Here is a 24,646-nt window from a genome sequence, read left to right on the forward strand (position 1 = left end):
ATAACTTTAATAATTCCTGTCAAGAAAGCTTCTCTGAGCGATACGTAATTACAATAAACTATCTATTTCCACAGGTCTGTTTCTGTAGTCGATGATCTGTGTAGTGCATCCCAAAAGTTAGTCCATGTACACATGCTGTACAGCCACAGCTGTGAAATGCAAATATAATTTCAATTCTCAGAAAACAAGTAGGCATTTTTGAAGTTTGCCACAGATTTATTTTTAATCCATGCTTAACAGTGTGCTGCATTTCACAGAGACTTCCAACATCTTCACACCATTTGATGAGGCCTAACAAAATCTTTTGCCATCTACAAAAAGTGAACAGAGATGTGTACAGAGACTGACAGACCTACTCTAGTGACTGTAAATCAATGTTTAGCTGTAGGGAAGTAGGGAACAAAGAGTCTTTTAGAGTCCTTATTGATCTGCTGAAATGTGAGTGAAGACGTAATGATATGAAGCTGTGGATTGCCCACTGTGTTCTTGGGACAGGGAGCAGGAGGCAGAGTCTCTGGCAGGAGGTATGGCATGACACATCTATGCGGATGGCTGTTCTTCATTAATTTATCTGATCTGTTTTGCCTTTCATAGCCCTCACGTTCCATATATAAACAGGGTTTAAAGTGACAGCAGCACTTATTTTCTCCTCTTTCATCCTCTTATTCCTTTCATCTCTATAATGACATGGGAATTCCAGGTTATAATGCTAAGCATACGTGTATACTACCCACTGTGTGGAAGGAAACTTGCCCTGGAGGGGCTAACCGCGGGTTAGGGAAAAACAACAGGACTCAGAGTAGAATGGATGTCATGAAGGAAGAGAGAAGTGTGGGCAACCTGCTTGATGTCTTCAGTTTACTGGATGAAGACGTGATGGCAAAGCACTCCTTGTTTCATAGCTACGGCAGATACTCATCCTCTTCGTTATTTTGCAGAAGTGAATTTTAAACTGCCTCTCTGTTGTGCACTCTATATTAAAGTACAGAAATGTGCGAAAGACACTGTGCAGTTTCAAGAAACCGTATTAGTGCTGCCAGTCTAGGGTGCAGGAAAATCGGGTTAATTAGAAATGGATTTATTAGAGGAAACATTGAGTCTGGATTTACTCTTGTGGGTGTTTTTTTTTTTTATACATAACACTGTAACTACTAACTAGATTAAAAGGAATCAAAGTAATCACTGCTAAATATTCCTCCTTGCAAAGTGATTAATACAATAATTTTATTGTCTATCACCAGACATTATGTATCTAAATAACGCTTATTTTTCAGTCATATTTAGTATTTCATGGAGGGAAAAGTGAAGAATGCAGCTTGTCTATCTATTCAAATAGATACCAAAAATCTCCCTTCTGTTTTTCCATACATGAAAACTGATTATGACTTTTAAAAATAATCTGCATGTAATCTAAAGAAAGCCGCGTATTTTAAGTGCATACAGCTGACTCTTCTAGTTCGAAGAAGGGAAAAGAATATGGGAGGTGGAGGTCTTTTCTGACTGCTGTTAATACATTATTTTGTCTTCATGCTGTGACAGTTTAAATTTAGGTATGATTGTACTGTCAATGCAATGTCTATCCATCATAAATGCTGTATAAAGGTCAGAACAGAAAAATGTCACAGCTTTAGGAAAGGAGGATTGTGAACATTTATCTGAGCCTAAGTACTGGTGAAAAAAAAAATAGATTTTTCTGTAGTTACAGTAAAAAAATACTGTAAATTACAGTTTAACTATGTATTTTGATAGTAATTTCATTTAACCAGACACCTTGTAGAGTGACTTAGCTAAGTTAATGGAATGCATAAAGTAATCACAGCTGATGATTTTTATAGTGCACTGAAGTGAGTGGATGGACTTCAGTATTAGTTAATCTTCACTGGGCTTCTCATTTTATTAATATAATTGACATTACAGTGCACATTTAATCGATTTGTCTTATTTATCCCCATGACTAATGCTGTTCAAGGTATGAAACTTCATGTTCTCATGTTTCTCTCTACACTATGATGCCTCCTGTAGCTATCAGCTGTATTTCTCTGCTTCTCCAAAACTTGAAAAAGACTTGAGTAAGCGCAAATACATATTTATTCTACATATCCAACATTTATCTGAGAGTTGTAAGATTCTGCATTACTTCCTGGCAGAAACCAGACTAGGTAGCAGGATAGAGAGAATTGCTTCAATCAGAAAAATATGGTAGGCATTTAATGTTGGTAGTTGTTTTCAACTATAATACACCTGCATGGGTGTTCTGTTCAACTAGTGATTCCCTACATCATTCAATCTGATGTTGTTTCTTCTGGCTCTTTGGTATGGCAAGAGAATAACTTATCCAGAGCCAACATGAGGTCTCTTCATGTCTAAATTGAAGGTGTTTGTGGTGCTGTTTTGTAACACGTATGGTGCACGATAATTAGAAGGTATTAATTCCCTGCAGATTTCCTCTTGAGGACAAGGTAACTTTTTGTTTCATTGGGAGCTCAGCACAGGTTTGGGGCACGGGGCTTGGCAAAAGCAAATCCTGTATTTCGCTGCATTCTTGTCTTCATTGATTTGCTTTGAAACAGCCTGTGAACTATACGGTTTGCTGTATCTTATAACCTTATCAGCTGTTGCACTTTTGGTTTTTAGTAGTTTTATGAATTTGGAAACTGTTGAAGGAAATGGTCTAAAAGCAGGTCCGCCTAGAACAGTACAAGAGAAGCTCAGGAAGAAGAGGGCTGCTCTGGAAATCACACACACTGGCACATCTCTTTGATTTCTCATTTGGTGCTTGAGAGACTAACGCTCTGTTTCCTTCAGGGTTTTAGCTCCAACAGCACCTATTGCTGAATTATGTTTTCTAGGCTAAGAAAATAATGTAGTTTTAAATTCAGAACTGATGCTTTTATGCTGCTTGAATAATCTGGTCTATTACTGTACATGGTGTTCCTGTGTGGTACGATGTGCTCTGTTTCATTGTGGTTGTCAGTCACATAATCTGAATTCCATAAAAGCACAAAAATCCGCCGTTTCTGTCTTATATGGTCTTAAAAACAAAATGAAGATCCCCCAAATATTAATTAAAAGTACTTGTTGCTAGCCAATGTGAAGAAACAGGGAAAGTTTGTCTGAATCTAAATATAGCCATATATAAAGACAGAGCATTTGAAATTGCTTTACTACATAGGAAAAGGCTTTTAAAGCCAGATTTCAAAATGAAACTGCAGATGTACATTAAAAATATGAAACTTTTAACTATGAGAAAGTCAACATAGAAAATGCCATAAGCAAATTCCTTAGGAAGCCGAAGACTTACACTAGAGTTTTTATATGTACATCCACAGTTATTTTTTTAGCCTACAGTCTCTGTGAATGAGAAATACGTTTGGCTCCAAAGGTTTGTCTTTTTCATGGAGCAAAATTAGACTGCTTGTACAGCCACCATCACTGCATTATTGCAAACAAAATGCTCTTTCATTATTAGTACTGGATTAAATATTTTCTAAGGCCATTGAGGTGAGCAACTCTCCTTAGAGAGAAGAAAGAACAGCACCAAACACAGTATTTTCTTTCCAGAACCCTCAAAGTCATCACTGTGTGTAGCATGCAGTTGGCAGCATAAATTCTGAAGCTCATATCAGACTAGAAAATGGCTAAATCAGAAGAAAGTGCTTTAGGTGAGGTAAATTAACTTTCTCTGAGAATTCTCTGTCATTCTGAAAGGCATTTGCCATAAAAGTATATTAAAAATCTCAAATCTTGGTGAAACAAATGCAATATTTCAAAATAGATATAAATTTAATCACACCTGAATACTGAGTGTTCACCCTCTGATTCTGAGAGGTGATGAGTAAAGCTCGATCGTTTCTTTTTCTTCTCTGGCCAACATGGAACACTTTCTGCTTCAAGATCTGTCCTCAGTGAGTACAGGCTTGGCTGGTTAAAGACAGAGAAGCACCATGTCAGGTTTGGAGATGACAGGATTAGGCACATTGTCCTGTCCCCTTGAGGGCAGTTATGGAAATAGTAATTAAGGCTGAGTATTAAAATAAGATGTGTAGGCTCAGAGGCAGGACCTATGGGAAGGTAATTCTGTGGCATCCATGCACCTTAAAGGCCCTCTCAAGGAATTAACTTCCTCTTAGTGTGAGCTACCACCAAGTTCGATTGTTGAGGAGGAGGCACAGAGAGTGAGTTAATCCGTGTCTGGTCCCCGAAACAACATGTGAGTGACATGGAAGGTCTAAGACCTCCTGGATGAAAGTGCTGACAAATGGGTTGTGAGAATGGATGGCTGGTCCAGAAATGGACTCTTCCACTGCCCTTGGTGGAAGAATCCCTGGGAAGGCTTGAACCAGGTACTTCTGCAGTTGGAAAGAGCTCCCTGCTGCTTATCAGCATGTGTTGACCAGTTCCTGGACAATTCCCAATATGATGTTTGTGTTGCATCTAATTTCTGGCAACCAATGCAATTGCTGGATGAATGACTCTTCTCCCTTTCATCCATAATGGCAAAACAAATCACTCTCCCTTACACGAACTGAAATATGTTAGCTTGGCACTACTAGTTCAGAAACAACATACTATTCAGAAGTATCACATTATTCTACAAGTTAAGTCTGTGTGCAAGACTATTTGGGGTGAAAGTGTCTTTTCTCATTTGACCTGGATTTGTTTTAAAGCTATTGAAATATTTTACATCTTACATCTGCTTTCTTCTCATTTGAAAAAACTGTTTCAGAAGAACTCTCTCCCTGTTGGCTAAGTTCATATAATCTAATGAAAAAAATATGCAAGTTCTTTTAATACTTCTCTCTATATGTTTATTGGCATCTTTCGTTTTCCACCAATGTTCCGAGTATTTTGGGGCAAATCTCGATATAATCCCTCATTTTGTATTCCTGTCCATTATGCTTCTAACATAGCAAAAAGTGCTTATCTCCAGTTTTTCCTGTGGTTTGATCTTGCTTAAGTTCAGGAAGGTACTTATGTGTTTTAAAATAATATTGTCAATAACCTCTTGATTTAGAGAGAGGTTTTTTTTTTTTTTAAAGAATCATTGTTATTTTGTTGCTAAAGAATGAGCCAAAAATGATAGCTGGTAGTTCTTTCACAAACATAATCTCTTATAGCATACTTTTGTCTGTTTATGCACAGAGCTGCTGCTGACTGAATGGAAATAGGATTTAGTGGGATTTAATAATATTCTCAGTAGAAAGGCTTAACTTAATATGCAAGTTCTAGTGGGAATTTTCTTTCCCAAAGATATTTTTATTAGCATTTAGATACTTTAAAGTGTACAAATAGAGATCTGGCTCTCGAGCAGAGAAAGCAAGTCCCATCAAAGTATTATTGTATTTTAAATGTAGACCTTTATAGAAGCTGCATACTAAACTCAAGAAGATAAAATGTGGACTTATTTCTTTTAAGGCTTTGAAGTGTCTGTTCTGTCTGTTGTTATTGACTGCATTGAATAGAGTCTTTGAATTTATGCTAGCTGTAGTCCCAGTAAAGTAGAATGAAATTATCCACAACTGGCCAATGATAAAGAATGATGAAGTAACCATCACCTGCTGAGCACTCATCTTCCCACAGTCCGAGCCTCCTCCATATGATGTGTATTTTTTTATCAACAGTGATCCAAAGAATGTCTTCCACTTTCCACGAGTGACAGATTGATACAGCTGCTGCTACCTGGTGTGACAGCGCAGATGGAAACTTAGCTGTAAAACTTACTGGTTATATAGGTTTATGCTACCTCGAGGTAGCTGTGAAGCTGGTGCAACATCTTTTCCCCCAAAAAAGCCTCAATGATTGTGAACAACACAATTGATACGGTCTAGCGACTTCAGCTTCTGAATTATTAGTGTGAGAAAAGCTATTTAGTACCTCTGGAAGTTATAGCTGAATGGTAGGATAGCATCTCAGACACTGCTGTTGTAAGTGATACTGATGGATGGGTTCTGTAAAATTGAAAGAATGGAAGAATTTTTAGAATATTAATGTAGGAAAAGCTGCCTCTGTCAGCCGAGTCAGAAAAGGAGCAACAATTGGTTACTTAGTACAGGCGTGGAGATTCCTGAGGATGGTTTACTGAGCCAGAAAATTGTCTAATAATGTGACTTTTTGTATAGATGTTTTCTGTAAATTCGTGATTGTCTGCTAAATTACATTGCATGTGATTTTTATAAAAGAGTTTGAAAGGTACTTATTTTAGTCTTTTCTGCTGAAGTTAGACGGATAGGCCTGGATCAATTAATCAAGAAAATACTTCCTGAAGGGAATGATAGCTATTTTAGAAAGAAGATAAATCACATACCTGAGGTATACTCAGAAAGGTGAGGCTGCTGTCTTTGTATATTCTCTTAGAAATATTTCTGTCTGTGGCATTTTAATATACTGACTTGGAAGCTGAGTAGACAAAGAAAATATTCTCAGAGGACTGCTGTTGCATCTTCAAGGATGAAAAGCAAAAAAGTACACTGACAATAATTGGATTTCTCTTTCTGATAATAAAATTAAATGAAATATGGAGGCCTCTAACTTCCTCTTATGTATTTGTAAAATAAAAGGTGGTGGTTAAGAAAGATGACTGTTATTTGCAAGCATAATTTGTACATACACCACAATATTCACTGAAGTGAATAAACAGCCAGTTCTTGACTCATAAATATGTAGAAGTAAAGGTCATGTTATCTGGTGGCTAATCTCTGTCAAGATTATCTGGCTTGTATTTTTCCCTACTGTCTGGGTTTGTTTAAGCCACAGCGAGACAGATTGAATCCCTTCAGTGTGCCTGTGGGACAGAGCCAGCCAGAGAGTCAGCATCATGGGCCATCGGGGGAGTTCACGCAATCCCTCTAATGCTTCTCTCCTTATCCAAGGGAGTTTACTCAGCCAAATCCATCAGCAGATCACCATGATCTTCTATGTAGCTATTGTAACGTACTTTTGTTTTAGCCAAGGCGCTTTTTAAACTTAATCTTAAATATCTCCAAAAATACAGAAGTCAGTTTGCTGCATCCTGCTGTTTGTAGTTGATGATTTTGTATTTCTTGCTTTAACATTTATATTCCTTGTGCAATGTTAACTTTACTGTAGTCAGGATAAAGGTCTTGGAGGAGTTTGTATTTTGTTACAATTCAATATCCAATTTTGTAATCATGTTCCAAAATTATAGCAGATACCGAATCTTTCTTTCCTGTTTTACTTAGTTTCTAATTCAAAGCACTGAGAACTGCGTTTTTCTGCCTCATACAACACTTTTGTCTGTTTTTCCCAATCTATGTTGGTAATATCTGTCTAGCTAAACAGTTGCATCAGTGCAAACAGGCTGTGAGTTGCAGCGGAGTGGTGGGAATGAAAACAGGGAGAAAAACGTGGGAAACTCTTTTACTGGATTTACTACTACTGAAAATGAAATATGAAACTATACTCTTAGTAGAAACTTGTGATTGCAGTCTCGATTCATGCCAAGTCTGTAACAGTCATTGAGAAAACAGAAATCACTCTGCAGTTTTTCAAAGTGAATTACTTATGCAATAAATCCCCAAAGTTAATGATTTTTCTGTTAAGGACAAATTTAAAAAAAAAAAACAATTAAGTGGTGGTATCTTATATGTGTTCCCAATAGACAGCCCAAAGTAACCATTGTTTAATGCTATCTACTTTTGAAAAGGACAAAATCATGAACATTTATTCATAACAACTTTCATAAATGAATGTGAGTTTCTAGATCAGTAATTCAATAAGCGCAGGAAAGTGCGAATCAATGGGACAATGTTTTAATGTTGACCTTTTTGTGTTTCTTGAAGCATTGCTATGTTTTAAGTAGTCTTTATAAATCTGAATGGAAGAATGCACCCAAAAGCGCCAATAAATGCTTTAGATCTAAATATTGTCAGAGATTCATGCAGTCGGAGTTTAAGGCTATAATGAATAATGCATCACCCGATCTGACCTTTCCTATTTCACAGACCATTACACTTCTCCAAAACTGACTTCAGTGTGGGCTCCTTGTTGAGCCTGATAACTTGGGATTGACTGAAGCAAAACTGAGGTGTAACTGATGGCAGTGCACACGTAGCCACCATCGCTGGGTACAGGAATCTCCTCCGTCAGTTCCTTCATGACTCTCTCTGATTTTAAAATGTTTTCTCCTTGGAAGTTGTTACTTAGTGCCTCTTTTAAAACTAATGGACAGTATTGCTTACATAAGAATGGAAATGGAAAATAGAGCGTTTACTAAACCGATATCGAATTGCGTGAAATGTTAAAGCCGCTTGTTTGTAACTTAATGAAATACCTTGTGAAAGGGTTGAACAGCTGCACAGGAGTGGGCCTGGTAGTGTCAGTGAACTATAATTCAGCTCATGATATTGATACGTGGATTCAGACAAGACCATATCCAAATGTGACAGTGGGACCAATTTGTATGTCAATGTATGTAAATGTATGCTAATTTAAATGGGTTATTTGGCAGGCCAGAGGAATCTCCATTTAGTAGCAGATGAGTAAGGTATCCCAAAAGAATACACGTTAGAAAAAAGTTGTAAAAAAAGCCTGATTAGCTTTTCTAGGCCTGCTGTACCTGTCTGCAGGTAATAAATCTGTAATAAATCTCCCCCATCTCCCTCACCTAATTCCAGGTGACAAACATGGAAACACATGCCCTCTTCGTGAGTCTGTGCCATTGAGTGGACCAGCTGGGCAGTGCCATGAAACTCTGGGAAATGGGGCTTGTTCTGTCAGACACAAGCTGGTTCTGCTAAGGTTGTTTTCTTACAAAGTTTGTTACACTGTACAGTTTCCTTGACTTTATTAACAAGCTTCCTTTGACTATTCAGATGAGCAAAGGAGGAGCATTGTGATTTCTCAGGAACATCTGCTGAGAGCGGTACAGTTCCCATAGGATGAATGTACAGTTTGCACTGCGCAGGGGGAGCTGCCCGTGCCCCTGGTCTGTGGCTGTCCTGCTGCCTCTGGGAGGCTCCAACCCCTGCATGGCATTGACAAACTTTGTCCTAGGTAGAAGAAATATCTCAATTTCAGGGAGTCTGACCACCAAGGGGGTAGTTTTTTTTTTTCCTGGATGATATTGCTTTAGTCAGCGCATAAGCGACTGCCCAGAGATGCTGTATTCTCTCGAGGCATGGTCGTAAATACTATCCAGAAATCAGGTACAGTCATGTGTCTCTATTTACATCTGCATCTATGTGTCTGTATTATCTGTAAAATCAGTTCTGTGCTTTTTCTAAGTGCAACGGGGAAGGGAAAAGATAAAACTGAAATTTATGCGGCTCCTTTATCTAGATGCATTTGATGCACTGTATTTACAGATTCCTAATTTATATCGTTACTGTAAGTATCGTCTTACCCTGGGGTGTAAAAAATTTCTATTTCCATATGTTTTCTTACTCTGTTTTAATATGGCAAATAAGCAGTGTTCCATGCTTGTAATTATAGTATTTTCTTGCTTTTTTTTTTTTGGTGAGCCAGTTGAATGACATAAATATCCATTTTCATATGGCACATGAATATCTAATTCCATAATTATCTAGACATACGTCATGCATATTGACTTCAGTAAACACTAATAAAATCAACTGAGTTGGTATTTATTTAGTATATTCTATTGAATAACTATAACTGAGTGCTATTACGCTACAGGATGTATTGTGTATATGGAACAGTCCATTGGGATAATTTTAATATGTTAAATTTTACAGTGTTTATTGTCTTTCAGATTATGGGCTCTGCTGTATATGGTGTCATTTTTTCTCTTCTGTTTCATGATATTGCCCTACTATTAGAATAACAGCATATTACCATTAGCTATAAGAATGCAGTTTAGTCTGTCAGTGAAAATCTTGGGCACAGGGCCAGAATGAGGCCTGTGAGTCTCCCAGTTCGGCTCTCAAATCAGTGTAAAAGCATATAAAAATGGTCATGTTTCCCTCCCTCATTTGGCCTGATAAACAGAATTGCTTTTGTGTATACTTTGATGAGGCTTGTGCTCTGAAGAGAGCTAGTCCAGAGATGTAAGAGCCTAAAAGATGTTTTGGTGGGTACCCAGTGTTCTGTCTGCCTGCGGCTCAGGGCAGAGCTCTGCTGAGGGCTGTACGTGGGGTTGTACCCCAGCCTGCACACTGCTCTGCTCTGGGAGCATCTTGGGTTGGATCAAATGCCCTGTGCTGTGGCTGATCCTCCTCGTGACCCAGGGAAGCTGGTAAAGTCTGGTAGTCTTGAAGTCGCTGTGAGTCAGTCTGTGGGAAAGACAGACCTTTGGAGGTATGCAAAATACAGGCAGCATAAAAGTAGGTCACATACAGCACCCTTTAGATTCCTTCTCCATGAAGGCAAACAAAGTGCCTCCTTCTAGAAGTGACATTTTTTCATCAAAAATCATTGGAGGCTGTTGTCCATGACAAGAATACTAGGATTATGAATTAACTAGCCACCTCTGCAGTACATACCACTGACACTGAAACTCTCAAGTTAAAATAACACCTTGCTAATGAACAAAGGCGTCTTTGCTAGACTGAGAACAAAACAGGAAAATTAATTAAAGAATTGGTGTAAGAGTGTGAGAACTGAACTTTTGGGCACAGATATCTGCTTCTGCAGGAGAGCTAATGAACGGTACGCTGACTCCAGATACTGGAAATCTAAGATCACCTCCGAGTGAGCCAAAGAAAACCCTGTTAGGCTTAAGCTGAGCTGATCTATGTCCAGACTGCTCAGCCTGAAGATTTGAGATTCGTAAAAATTTCCTTTCTTTGCTGATGGGGTAGGAAGCTGTGTTAATTAGTGTCTGTAAATTGCCTGGCAGTCCTGAAGAGATGGCTGCTACAGAAATGCCAGGTGGTGTGTGCTGCTTCTCCAGGAGCGAGCTACTCGTAGAGCTGTAATCATGAGTTAAAGCAATTCTTCTGTGTACGTTACTCCAAAAGGCACTTCTCTCTCAAATGCTACACTGATAGTGACAGTGCTGAATAACCATTAATCTGTAATGTCCTTCAAGGTGACAGTAAGCCCAGTTTACCCAGATGAGGGAAGCCTAAATAAATGGCCTGTCTGCATGGTGTGACACAGACCTGGAGCTTAACTCAAGAGGCATAAGCACCTTTGGCGGGCTGCACACTCAGTTACTGTGGTGCCTGATTCCCTGGAGATGGAAATGTTGCTGACCACCTTGAGGGTGTGATCGAAATGGATAAATGCATTGTCTAAACATGCTGTGATGAAAGATCATGCTAATTTAATTTCTCATCATTGCAGAAATGAAAAAAAAAGTTTCCTTAAAAATAAATAAATAAAAAGGGAACAAAGCTATCTTGAATCTGTTTTAAATTATTTCTGTAGAGCAACCCATGATATACAATCAGTACTACTTGTAGGCAGTTTTATGGGCACACTAGAGCTAAATTTTACATAACTGGGAAAATAAATTTAGGCCTTCTCCAGATGAAGCTTGGTGTGCTCTAAATCTTCTGTGCAGTTTGAGTTCTGTCTGAACAGCCCTTTATTAAAATTCACTCTGCAAGATGAGAGGAGTTGGGGCAGATTTAGGTGAAGATCAAGAAGATTAGAACAAAAGAAGAGAAAATGCGAAGAAAAATAACCTAGAGTGGGTTGTACATGTGGTTGATAATGTGTTGAAAGTAAGGGAATGACTTTAGGAAGCTCAAGAAAATCAAAGGAGTAACACAATTCAGTAATACGGTATGGTACATTTCTTTCAGATTACTTTAAAACAGCAGCTTTGTATAGGTATTTTTCTCTCCAAATGTTTTTCATGCAGTCGCCTTTCAAACTAATTCTATGTATAAGTTCACATAAAGCACATATAACAATTGACTCCTGGGAAAATGTGACTTCTGTACAGTGGACTCCAAGGTGGAGGCTGAATGCAGCTGATATGACTTTTACCTGCCTTTATAGTGGGCTGTGTTTAAAATGCTGTTTTTTGAAACAAAATCCTGAAGAAGCTTTGTTTCACTCACGCTGCTGAAATATTTCTGAGATGTAATTATATTGAATGTTCTGAAGCAGTAGATACAGCAAACTCCACAGGCTCTGCTGCTGATGCTCAGCTGGGAAGCTGTGTATGAATCTACCAGAAATTTCTGTTTATAAAGAAATGTGCATTTTCTTCCTTTCATTTCAGAGACAGAGACAAATATCGTTAATCTTTAAGAGGCAGAACACTTTATGAGAAGCTTAGGCAAGTCTTGTAGATACAAAATCAATAAACATTATTTTTATTTTTAAAGTGAGGATTTTCCTCCATGTGGCAGTTTCAGAGGAAATACAGAATTTTGAAATGTGGGGCTTGTCTCTACATTTATGAATAATCCCTGCTGACTTGGACAAGAACTGCAGGAAGGATGTGTCCCTTGCGTTCATCACCCTTGCAGCCTGACACAATGTGTGCTAGTTACCCAAGAGGCCTCTAAGGAAAAAGACAGAGACGTGGGGGGCTAGAGGTTGTCTTGAAATGCTTACTAAACACACTGACTGGCAGCAATGAAGTCTAGGAGTTCATAGATTATAAGAGTGGTAATTAATGATAATGCTAGATTAATCAGGTGGATGATCTGTTTGCAGTTTGGAGAAAACTGCACATCTCAGTTTTGTGTATCTGTGATCATAGCTATTTCATTGATGTAGTATGTCTGTGTTCTAGAGCCCAGCAAAAGCCATACTGCACAAAACATTTATTTTTGTATAGTCTGCACAACTTGGCACTGGGTAAGTCTTCATCCCCTTAGTTTCCCAGTAACTTAGTGTAGAAACCCCAGGAATAATGATTGTGTAATCTAAATGGTCTGTTTTCAGTGAGAGAAATAACCTTATTAGTTTAGAATTCTAGGATTAGTTTACAGTTAAATTATTTGCTTTTGCATATTTATGTATATGTATACGGTTGCATGTGGGAGAATTACTGAGGAAAGCTCAGCTTAGAAAATGGGCTTTGCTTTTTGTTTTTGCAATAAGATGGCCCCTATTTTTGACAGGGAAGTGATTTCAGGACTTGGTTCTGTGATCTGTGGAAGTTAGTCTTTGCACACTTGAGTCTGTTGAGTGTGAGCTTTTGGTGGGATACAGTTGTCACAGGGTGTGGTGGAACAGGGGTTGGTCTCTTCAGAATTAGTGCAGAGGGGAGCCTGTCAGGGCTGAGATCAGCTCTGTCCCAAAGCTCTGCAGCTGCAGCACTCATCAGCCACTTGTGGAAAAGATGCCCAGATGCTCAGCATTGCTTCCTGAATGTCACGGGTGTAGAGTAACATTCGCAGCAGGGAATGCTTGGATGATTTATAGGAAGATACATGCCCATCCAAATGATTTCCAAGAATGTTTTGACTATAATAAAAGTGAGTATGAATCAAGATTGTTCCCTGGCAATCCTTGTACTGGAAAGGATAAAATTTACTGGATGAATAATTAGATGTGCATGGTTTGTTCATCTCTATTGTTTTCTAAGCAATTGTTTATTATGACAAACTACCAGGTAACCGTTCTATTCAGGCTGTGGTGTGAACCAAGATTCTGTCTTTCTGAGCTGAGAGACAGCTATTGCTCCCGAGCTTGTCTGGAAATACTTAGATATGAGCAATCTGTGATTAAAACATTGTTACACTCTGTCTCATTCAACTATTCTGTTTTCATTTTTCAGATTGAATCCCATGTTTTGCTAGCAGTGAGTAAAGCACTGAGCAGGCTCTGCAGAGTCACTCTGCCAGTGCTCTGCTCTGCACAGGGTGACAGGAGGGCAGGCTGAGCAGCCTACGTGTGTAACAGTAGATTTGGCAGTTACTCACTGGAAAAAATTGCCAGAAGGAACTATAAAAAATGATTACTGTTCTTGGAAGCTTTCTCTGGGGAGGTTTGTTCTACCTGTTTTGTCACAGGGAACGGTTAGCCTGTTCCAGGGAGAAAGCTGTGGGCTTTGTGGTGTGCATCATTCGTGTTCCTGAGGTTCCCTCAGGAGAGGGCTGTCTGCTGGGTTGGCGGGCTCGTGTTCCTGTGCTAGACGAGTGGTTGTGTGCATCCCGCTCTGCCGGCAGCACAGCTCTGTGGAAGTTAAGAGTTCTGTTTTAGGTGCAGAAATAATGTAGTCCTCTTACGTATTTATCTCTTGAAGCAGGAGGTTACTAAGCTATTAAAATAGGCTCTACAATGAATTTTCTTATGTTTAAGGAGAGATTACTTTTTCCCCCCATAGTATTGGTACCTCCTTGTAACAAACAGCCCATACTTTAAGAATAAAACTTTACTTGCTGATATGTAGGTTGCTGCTATATAATGATGATTTTCTGCTTGTTCTGCTCAATTATGAAGGCAAAGCTTCTCACACAAATTTGCTGATATTGAGGCATGATGTTTTTAGCCTTTTGGGAATATGCCTTTGGAATTTCCAATTTGGGAAAGAGAGGTGATGAATACTGATTCACAGAAAAATGAACTTTCCTTGGTGGGAAGCAGTGATAATATCTCACCAGGTTCTGTCGTATTGATGCTGCGCAAGCTGTTATTTTATTTTATTCCCTCTTACCCACCCACCTCTAGCACCTTGTAGTTGTCTGTCTTTAATTTTTTCCATGGACTAATAGGCGTTTGTTACCCTTTAAATGGCATTGAGATGCAGTGAGATTAATCTTACTTTAAGGACTTATACTAATGTATGCATGCTAATTACATTATATGAAATTCTTACAAAGAAATATGGTAGGAACCATTTTTTTTCAGACACGTTGATCCTCATGCCATGACTATTAGTCTAGTTTATGGTGACACAGTAGAAGGAAGTTTAATTCCTCAATCTAATGACTAATGTTTGTAAGAATGCTGTATTTGTGAAAAAGTTCTACTTTGTTGAAGTTACTCTGTGTGCAGGAAGGGCTAGGGTTTGTTTTAAGGCTTTTGATAAAAATCTGAACATAATTCATTTTCATAAAACATTCCTGTATGACATAAAAAACCTTTTTAAAATCAGTAGTTGTATACACATTCATGTGTCACAGAGGCGGCTTCATTGTCAATACAGGAAAGCTGGTTAAAGGAGTGAAGTGGTTTGATTTGTCTGTTTAGCTGAACTCAGTGTCCCCAAATCCCATGTAACAGATTGCAAGGGATAAGAACTATCATTTCAGCAAGGCAGGAGAGTAACTTTTCTCTGGTTATGTTGTAGTGTCATTTGTTTCCCCCCACTTCTGCTTTCTTGAAACCTAATTAGTTTTCTGGTTTCAACCAGAATGAAAAATAAGGCAATTTGTTATTCAGGTTCACATGGGCTTATATTGTAAAGGAGACTTGTAAATGTATATAGACATATATTTATAATAATGAAAACTTTCATGAGAAATAAGGTGGACTCAGCTGGTATGTTGGAAGAATCAGGAAATCAAATTTCTTCAGAATACGTGTCACAAAATGTTAGTGCATTTCAATTTTTTTCTTGTTCTTAAATAGGAAGATTTTAGTAAATATTCTTTTCTATGAGCCCAATTTCAAAGGGTATAAAGAGGAGAATCTGAGATTTTGTGAGGAATGCAGCTCTCCCATAATTTTTCAGATACCTGTCCTTTTGTATTATGTGATAGCCCAGCTTAATAAAAAGTCTTCTACTAGTTCTTAATGTTAGTTTCTTAACATTTATGCAAAATAGATACATAGCACCTCATTCTTTTTCCCAATAAAACATGTCCTCCCCCCCATTTCTGAAATAGTGTAGCAAGCTGTATAGCCTTCAGAAATATTTGTTTCTTAAAGGCATCTGTTTTGACCATAAGAAACAATACTGCTGCTTGCAAAACCCAAACCTTTTTGCAAGAGGTTGGCCTTGGTGTTGTGGCTGTTTTCTAGCAAGGGCAAGGAATACGGAGGCTGCCGGGTGCCACACTGATCATTTGGGCTTTGAACCTTTTCCTTTGTGTTTTCTCCTTGATTACGGTCATCCCAGAGAAGAGCTTTATCAACAGAGTGTTCCTCTATTATGAGTAAGATGACAGGCAGATTAAAGAAAGAACCTGGACTTCTAACGTTGCTCTTCATTGTGCCAGAACAGCACAAATCTGGGATGCGCTCGCACCCTCAGGCCGGGGGCACCAGTAGCAGCTGCTTTCACGTTTTCTCCTGTAAAGACCAGCTCAGGGTGTGAGCATAACCAAGGGAAGGAAAATGGTGGAAGGAAAGAAAGTAGGAGAAAAACAGATTGACAGAGGGCAGCCCCCAGCATGAGATTACAATTGGACAGGGCAAACAATTGTAAAGCCAGTAAGCACCAACGGTGAATAAGAAGGGATCTACTGAGCAAAGCTGAGAAAGAGGGATCATGCACCTGAGAAACTATTGGTCTTTCTCAGAAATAACAATCTTTTCTCCGTTTTTTATCCCTTTCATAGCCAGAACTGCAATTAAGCTTCAATATATTTTATAAAAAATAGTACTTAGTTTACTTTCACATAAGTGAAGAGATACAATTGCACAATGGTGGTTACAATGGTAGAAACACATACAGTAGATAAAATGTTTGTAAGAGATTTAAAAACATACTGTACAGCACCACATCTGAATTTGGGTGATGGCAAAATGAATCATACTACATGTCTAAGTAAATTAAATTCCTAAGTCTTTCTTTATAAATAAATAAAAAATACAATGTGCAATATGTGTCTGACACTACCCAACTATTTCCTGAAGTTCAGCAAGAAATTAAAACCAAAAATGAGGTAAAAAAAGACATTCATGCACTTAAGCCACCGTTAGTCTCTGACTCTAAAATAAGGCAGATCATAATCTTTTTTAAAACTATCTTTAGCCACTTAAATGCTCTTTAGTGCTTTTCAAGACAAGGTCTTGACAGACCTTGTAGAATCATGAGTTAATATGCTTTTATTTCCAACAGGTCATTTTTGACAGGCTCAGCCATATTTGAAATGCATTATATGGTAGAAAAATGTTGCTTTTCCTTAAAAAAAAAAGGAATGTAAATTAAAAGGAAATGAGAGAGATGGATGCTTTTAGGGTTTATCACAAATGACACTGCTTTGAGGGAGGGAGGTGAGGGAAAGGGAAGGGAAAGAAAATTATGTGTCGTCTTCAGTTTTAATGACGTGGAAAAGGGTGACGTTAAACAGGACTTGATGTCCGTTATTCCAGGCATAGAGAGCTCTATCTCTTGCATTGTAGTCAAGCATGGATATATGAAAATACTGATTATGGAAAGGAATGTCTGTATACTCATAAGTGGAGGTTTTTGTGGAATAAGAATAGTAGACCTTGGCTCCTGTTAAGTGAGAGTTAGTAACATACAAGGTGCCACAGATCATGAAGGATTCTCCAGCACTTCTCTTGGGGTAGCCTGTGCTCCAGCTCTTCAGCACCTCCAGCGTATCTGGGTTCAGCTGGCTGATGACAATGTTGCCTGCGTTCTGGTTGGTGGCATACACAGCCCATAGCCCAATTTCATCTGCCATCAGGTCAATATCAGAAAAGCCACCCCAGGTGTAAGGGTAGACATTGTGAAAGCCAGCATACTCAAGGCTACGCTGTGCAAGCACCCGCCCAGTGTCAAAGCTGTATTTGATGATGATGTTGCTCTGATACTTGTTGAAATAGAGGGAGCCGTTGTAGACAACGTGGTTGGTTCCTGCCCATTTGAATGGAAGGTTGTATGTCCTTGATTCAGCCCCACTGACAAAGTCTGCAATTGATTTAAATTCACGGACAATTTTATTGTTAGTGTAACTATCCATGTACCAGACCTGGAAAGGAAACAAAGATTGGGAGTGAACACCTGGAACACCATCTGTGGTATGTGATCATGATATGGCATGATGGATACATTGCAGAAAAACAAGGAAAAAAATACTTTAGGAGTGCAGTAGGCTACCAAAGTACAATATTGTCTACATTCCCATTACAAAGCATGAGGAACTCTTGGATTTCTGAATTATGGATTATTTGGATTATTCAGTGTTTAGCTCTCTGCAATATGGGGGTTGCTTAAAGATAATTCCAGAGACTAATAGTCAAAGCGTGAGATGGGAAATGGCATGTGAACTAAGCTTGGGTTTATGCTCAGGAATAAATTTGGTTTAATTTTGTTCAACTGAGCCTCTAATCAGTGAAAAATAGTGTAGTCTTAGTAAAGAAACCAAATGCAATAGCAGTGAATCCAATAAAGTTTGGGAACCATTTTTTTCCCCTTGAAACAAATACTTTTTCTTAATGTTCTGTATGCCAACTTCCATTCCCCCATTTTTCTTTCATGCATTTTGCCTTTTCTCCTTTTAGTTTGTCAGAACAAATAAAATCCTGACTCACAAACGAATAGAAGAATTTGTGGAGACATTTTTTGGGCTCATTTCAGAACTGGCATTAAGAAAATTGTATAAACACCAATTCAGCTGCCCATCTTCCTGTCAATTGAGATGCTAGGAGGGATCCAGTTTGTTCTGATTTGCAGGTGCACAGGTAGTCTTTGTGTTACTTTCGGAGGGTGGTGGGATTGCCTGAGGGGGCTCAGGGCCGTGGGTGTGCAGGGAGCAGGTACTGGTGGAGGTGAGGGCCCTGAATGGGTACGGAGCAGCCATGGGTGCTCTCAGGTGGCACAAGAATCTTCCTCAGGACAAGATGAGGCTAAGCAGAGTTTGCTGCTCTCCTAGAGGTAACTGAGATTGTAGCAGAGACGGTAGATTGAGAGTAGTAAACCTACATGGACACACCAGGCAGGGAAAAGTTGCACACGTATCTTTAGGTATCACCATTCATACGTTGCCTTTTCTGTTGCCTTTGGGTTTTTCTGTATGCAGAAAAATGGACCTTCCGGGCCTCACACACATGAAATCTAGTGTTTTGACTTCAAAAGCCCTTTGATGGAGGGAGCACCTCCTCAAAGCTGTGGCCAGCTCAAGATCCTGTTGCAGAACCAAACAGTAACAACATGGATCTGAGGTGGCAAATGGTCTGAATACAGCTTATATGGAGCCTAATCCTGCAACTTTTGACTGTGCTGCATTATGGGTTATACTCTTGGGTAAAAGTGTTGATGTTTTTGATTACTTGGGTTCTTAAAGATCAAAGCCCAATTAAATATGGTTGGAAGAAGAAAATAATGTAGTTGGTTCAGACAGGTGTGTGTCATCCTGAAGCACATGAAGGACATGGCACAAAGGTGCTTAGCTAACTTTTGTCTTTGGATGTTTTTGCATAAACACTGTTGCTTTTTCTCTGAAGGTGTTTAACAGTGAAAATGATGGAAGTAGAAGCAGCATGCTTGCACATGTAACCTCCCAGGGGGAGAAAATACATTTTAAAAGATTAAAATAAAGCAAGTAAAACTCCAGAAGGACACAAAGGTATATTCAGTGTCTTAACGTACTCGGTTATTTTTCTCTGATGCTAATGGATCTGTCATCCAGGCTCCAAATCGGGTTCCAGATATCTTGACTGTAATGGGACCTGTAATTTTCATCAATTTGCCACATGCTGAAATTAGAAAAACAAATGCATTAATGCAAGTAATTACACAACTCTCCTTGACATCAGTCAGAGCACAAGACCAATTGCTCTAAACTAAATAGTGGCTCCAGGGGATTCAGGCTTATGTTGAAGATGGATTGTCATCTTCACTGTATGAACTTTTCCATAGTGAGCAGTAATATAAACATGTCAAAAGATACAAATGAAAATGTATTATGTATATTTTTGTTTACGTATATATTAAAGCACAGCTACATTTTCTGCACATAAAGAAAAATACAATCTAGTTAAATATCTTCTGAGCTGAAGTGAATAACATTTAATAATAAATGAAAATAAGACATGAACCCCCATTGCTTTTTGCCTTCAGAAATTTCAATGCAAGGCCAGGGTTGATGGATGTTTGTTTTCCATTGACCAGGGTAACAAGGAGGTTCAAGGCAGACAGGAATGAGCTTATACACCAAATGTGTAGCTGCACCCCACGGGCTGTGGCTGGTGGCCCCGTTACACACACACAGCTGTTCCAGTACCAGGGGCCTGTCTGGAGTTAACAAAGCAAATACGAGAATTATTCAGCAACCTTGGCCGTATTGGCTGGCTTCTAATCCATTAGGCTGCTTCAAATTAGACTGTCTGGGAGGAAATAATGAGAGTTGATATGATCTTGGATGTCGACCTTCCTAACAATCCAAAAATCTATATTTTAGGGGATGTTAATAACATACCTATTAACAACAAGCCCCTGATGGAATTCATGTGTTTACTAAGAGGTCTAATATCTTACAGTGGTGTGTATGTGATTAGGTGAAATAACAGGTTTTTGAAGAAAAGATGTTCAATAAGAATGTAAAAAGAAGTGACACGTTTCATTTATTTTTTTTAAATAAGTGCTTCTCTGTCATACATGGTTGTGCTGTATTGTGGAACCCCATTTATCTAGGAAATGTGGAAAACAAACTGTATCTGGTGTCGAGAGTGAATTTATTCAGTTCAAAAGGGAAGGTCACATCAAGTCTGTATTTTCTTCTTTATGTCACGGGCAAAGGATGCACTGTGCAAGCCCGTTGCAGGCAGCTGGAAGGGGGTTAACGCTGGGGTGACAGCTCAGGGGCTGCTCGTGGCCATGTTGATCATGGCCAGGGACCAGGGCTGTGCTGGAAAACAAACACAACTGAGTACATGCGGAGCCCTCAACGAGCAGGGCAGGCTGTGTCTGTTTTCTGGGTCAATTCAAAGGCATTATTATTTACACATCTCAATGCATTTTACAGTCTTTTGAAGTTATTTTTGAATTTCCCATTTTAAAGAATCTTACAGGTTTTCTACAGTTGGTTATTGCAGTATATGTTTTGGTTTTTTTTTTTTTTCTGGAATTTTCTGCAGATAGGCTGCTTGTATTGTGTGCTGAGTGCTGGTTTTCTACAGCAATGAATTGCTATTAGCTTGGAAAGTTAGAGGACTGTATCCTGTTAGGTGAAGGCCTTTATTTTTAGATATTATGTTAGTAAGCGGTATCAGAAGTGGGCAAGAGAAACTCAATAATGAATAGAAAGAAATCAGGAAGAAAATAACAACTCCCGAATGTGTAGCTTTTAAGATAATTAATGTACAATGAATATATAGGTTAAAGGATAGATTAATTGGTGCATTTAGAACACAGCATTGAAATTAGTAGGAAAACATAAGCAAAGAATTTGGAATTTTGAAACCCTGTTTATTCTGTTTGAAAAAATATCCCGGAAGGTACGTGCAGAATCAAAAATGAGCTGTGGAGTTTCACTTCTGAACTGAACGGGGGCAGCAGGGCTTGAGGCCCCCCGTGTCCCCCTGTGGGCAGTGTCGGGCTGGGGGCAGTGGGGACATGGGCGCTGGAGACCTCGCGGTTCCAGCAGCAGAATGTGTCAAATGGAGTGGGCTCGTGGTAGCCCACGGTGGCTGTTGGGGGTGTGTGCACCTCATACTGTGGGTGGTTGTGCGCCTGGGGCACCGTGTGTGACTGGGGCTTCTTGGTACCAACTACAGAAGGGTGCTTAGAAATTGGTAGGTTTATTAATGTTTCTACTACTCCTCTGTTGTATTACTTGTATTGATGCTGAATGTATAGTTCACTGATTGCCATTTAATTACGTGTTGTTAATAATTAATAAACCTCTCAAGTTTTGATTTGCTTTGAACTATATGAACTGAGCAGCTTTCTCCTGTGATGGGAGCCAGATGCTTTTAGAGAATGATCTTTCAGAATGTATTGAGATACAGTACAATGTGAAAAGAAACACATATTGTTATATGTCAGCCACTAAATGATCATCAGTTTGGTTCAGACTATATGTGATTGAATCTTTATTCCCTGGTAGCATAGAGTGATGTCAAGAAAGGAAGACTGTTAGGAGAGTTGCTATATAGCTGAGGGGCAGTTGACTGAAAAGGTGACAAAGGTTCTCTTTTCAGTATCGCAAACCAGAGCATCTTGAAAGAGGCACAAGTAATTTTTTTTTCCTCCTCCTGCCTTATAATATATCCTACCTTTTATTTTCCTTGTTCATCAAACAGAAACCCATAAATCTGTTTATTTGTGATACAACTTGATGGAACTAGTATTTAAAACTAAGGAATAATACTACAAGTATTTTTCCACATATGGTAAGCCATTCCCATTGTAGCGGTAATCCATATCCCATCTTGCTGATGGTGTGGGCAGTAAAGAGGAAGCAGCAGAGCTGTCGGTGTCCACACAGCCTCTTAGAGCTGGGAGATCCTTAGGCACTGCACTTTAATATGTGACCTCTCCACCAAAATTCTAGTAATATAAGTCTAGTACTTGGCTGTTGCAGACAACCTTTTAATAAAATTATTAACATTATTTTTAAAATGGGGAAATATTGTTTGCATTTGCCTACCCTCACCCTTATTCCAACAGAAGATTGTTTCAGAACCTCATTTGTCTGTTAATTTGAAAAATGTTCAGGGGTAAGTATGTGGGTGTTATCTCTCTCTTCTTTTGAGTAGTCAGAACTCAAAGCATTGCTTCCAGATACATGTGGACTGGAACCCCTTATCAGGAAATTCTCTCAGTTCAGAAAGAACTACTTGAAAGAACAGGACGAGGCCCCAAAGCATGTCTTGGCTGAATGGTCAACTTCATAAATCATCTCCTGCTGTTTTGAACTGTTTAAGGCTGCACAAGTAACTTTTGTAGAAGTAAATTGTGCCAAGTGTTCCTCAAATCAACTGGCTCGCTAAATACTGGTCTTGTGAATATAGTCAACCTGTTGCTGACTGATGGTGCAGGGATATGTGATACAAAGAAAAAGTAATTGAGGCCAAATTGTCCTCCCCTTCTGCAGCTGCATCTTACATTAGAAAATTCCAACCATAACTGATTGTAGTAATTGGAAGATTAAGCTTCTGAGTGTTTATCTATCCTAAATTGAACCGTAGAAGGAACGTCATATAATCCACGATTGTTTATGGCTTGGTTCCTCTCTTATAACAGTTTTGTACTGTGGACTCCAGTAAGTCCATTTGTGACCTGTATTTATTTATATTAAGGAAGAATTTGAGCACAAAGTGACCATTAAAAAAGAAAGTAGATGTGCTAACCTTATGGGCTAGGAAAGTCTATGGGGCAGAACACATCTGGAAAGCTGGTCCAAAGTGAGCATATAGGAGCATTACAGTGAGCAAAGTGAGCATTACAGGAGAAGGTTGTGATACATGCATTGGACAGGAGCTGTTTGAAGATAGCTGGGAACAGGCAGGTGATAGTCCCAGTCTCTGTGATGCAAATGAATATTGGCAGCTGCTATATATGCCAAGTGAGTGTATGATTTATAGAAGGACTTGCAAGGGAAATAAAATCAAAACATCCTCTTAAAGTGTTTGTAAGCATTATTACTCTATTTAATGTAGGTAATAAATAGGGGAAAATGAAGTGAGTATTTCTTTCAGTGGTTGCACAAATGGCTTCCAAGTGTTTACTACTTGCACTTTCCTGCTTATGATCAAATTTGTCATTACATTACTCTGTAATGTGAGGGAATGAAGAATTAGTTCTTAATGGATGTCTCTTGTCCTACATAATACAAACCCAGAAGCACTCCAGTCTAGTTATTAGAGTTTGCTGCAAGGAAGCCTCTGGATTTCTTTGCATGTATGCAGGGACTTGCTGCATAATCTATGAGGAAGTAATTTATCCTCCTGGCCTGCTTGTGCCTTCATTTACAAAATAGGGATAACAATATATATCTTTATTGCACGGTTTTGTACTAAATGATATTTGTAAAGTTCTTCAAATCCCAAAGGGAAAGATGCTTTGGAAGTACAAGTACTGCTGCAATCAATAAAGTAATCTCATGCCTGCACTAATGCCTCTTCTGCCACTGATGTAACAGCATTTCTTTGGATATGTAGAATATTAATCTTTAGAATTTCTAACCAAAAATGGTACTGGAAAATATTATTTAGATTCTATGTTATAGTCAGATGTAGCTACAAATGAATCCAATGTGTATCTGCTCTAATTAGTTCTTAATAGTTCACGAGCAACATTTGGCAGAGCATTGGCTTCTATGAATGCTACCCATATATTTTTTTCCAATTTCGTAAAAACATTATGACAAGAATAGGGAGTCCCAAGCAAACTGTGCAACCTGCATTCCCTTATAAATACACATGCCTTTCGTGACTGCCAGAAAAGGACCTATATGTGCATAACTGTTTGTGAATTTGTCATGTGTGCAGTCATACACACTCTATTTGTATGTGTTTAATTGCATGCAGGCTTTTAAAGTTTTGTCGACAAATTTCTCACTGGCTTCAGCCTGAATTTTCTCTTATTTCAAAGAGAAGGAGCTCATTTCTGTCACTACAACTGCTGTGGTAATCGTTAAATCTCAGTGAAAGTCAGACAACTGCTTACTGTATGTTAATGAGCGTTGAAGTGTTGCCAGTGCAGATGGAAGATCCCTTTAAGTGGCCAGGACAATATAAATAATGCATTATATTGCTGAAAAACACCTGCTAGGGAGAAGAATGGAAAATAGCTCTCACACACACTGGCTAGATAATTATATTGTGAAATGCAACAAAATCTGTGCTGATTCAAGCCAGATCCTGTGGCACACGGGGGCCAGTCCGCCTTCTGCCGCCACGGGCAGTCCCAGCTGGATCA

At 38.8% G+C, this 24,646-nt stretch overlaps 1 protein-coding gene across 2 annotated transcripts in view; it reads right to left on the bottom strand.

Moving 5' to 3' along the window:
- Positions 1 to 17,075: 17,075 nt before the first annotated feature.
- The window catches only part of OLFM3 (olfactomedin 3), a gene marked incomplete at both ends in the record, with an annotated part of 58,942 nt that continues 51,371 nt past the window's right edge, over positions 17,076 to 24,646 (bottom strand). For both annotated transcript variants that reach the window (XM_080348890.1, XM_080348891.1), the window contains 2 exons: positions 17,076 to 17,753; positions 19,373 to 19,479. In XM_080348890.1, the coding sequence (XP_080205016.1) occupies positions 17,076 to 17,753; positions 19,373 to 19,479 (785 nt within the window). The remainder of the gene's footprint in view (positions 17,754 to 19,372; positions 19,480 to 24,646) is intronic.

Source organism: Nesoenas mayeri (assembly GCF_963082525.1).
Source record: "Nesoenas mayeri genome assembly, chromosome: 8".
Taxonomy (NCBI): domain Eukaryota; kingdom Metazoa; phylum Chordata; class Aves; order Columbiformes; family Columbidae; genus Nesoenas; species Nesoenas mayeri.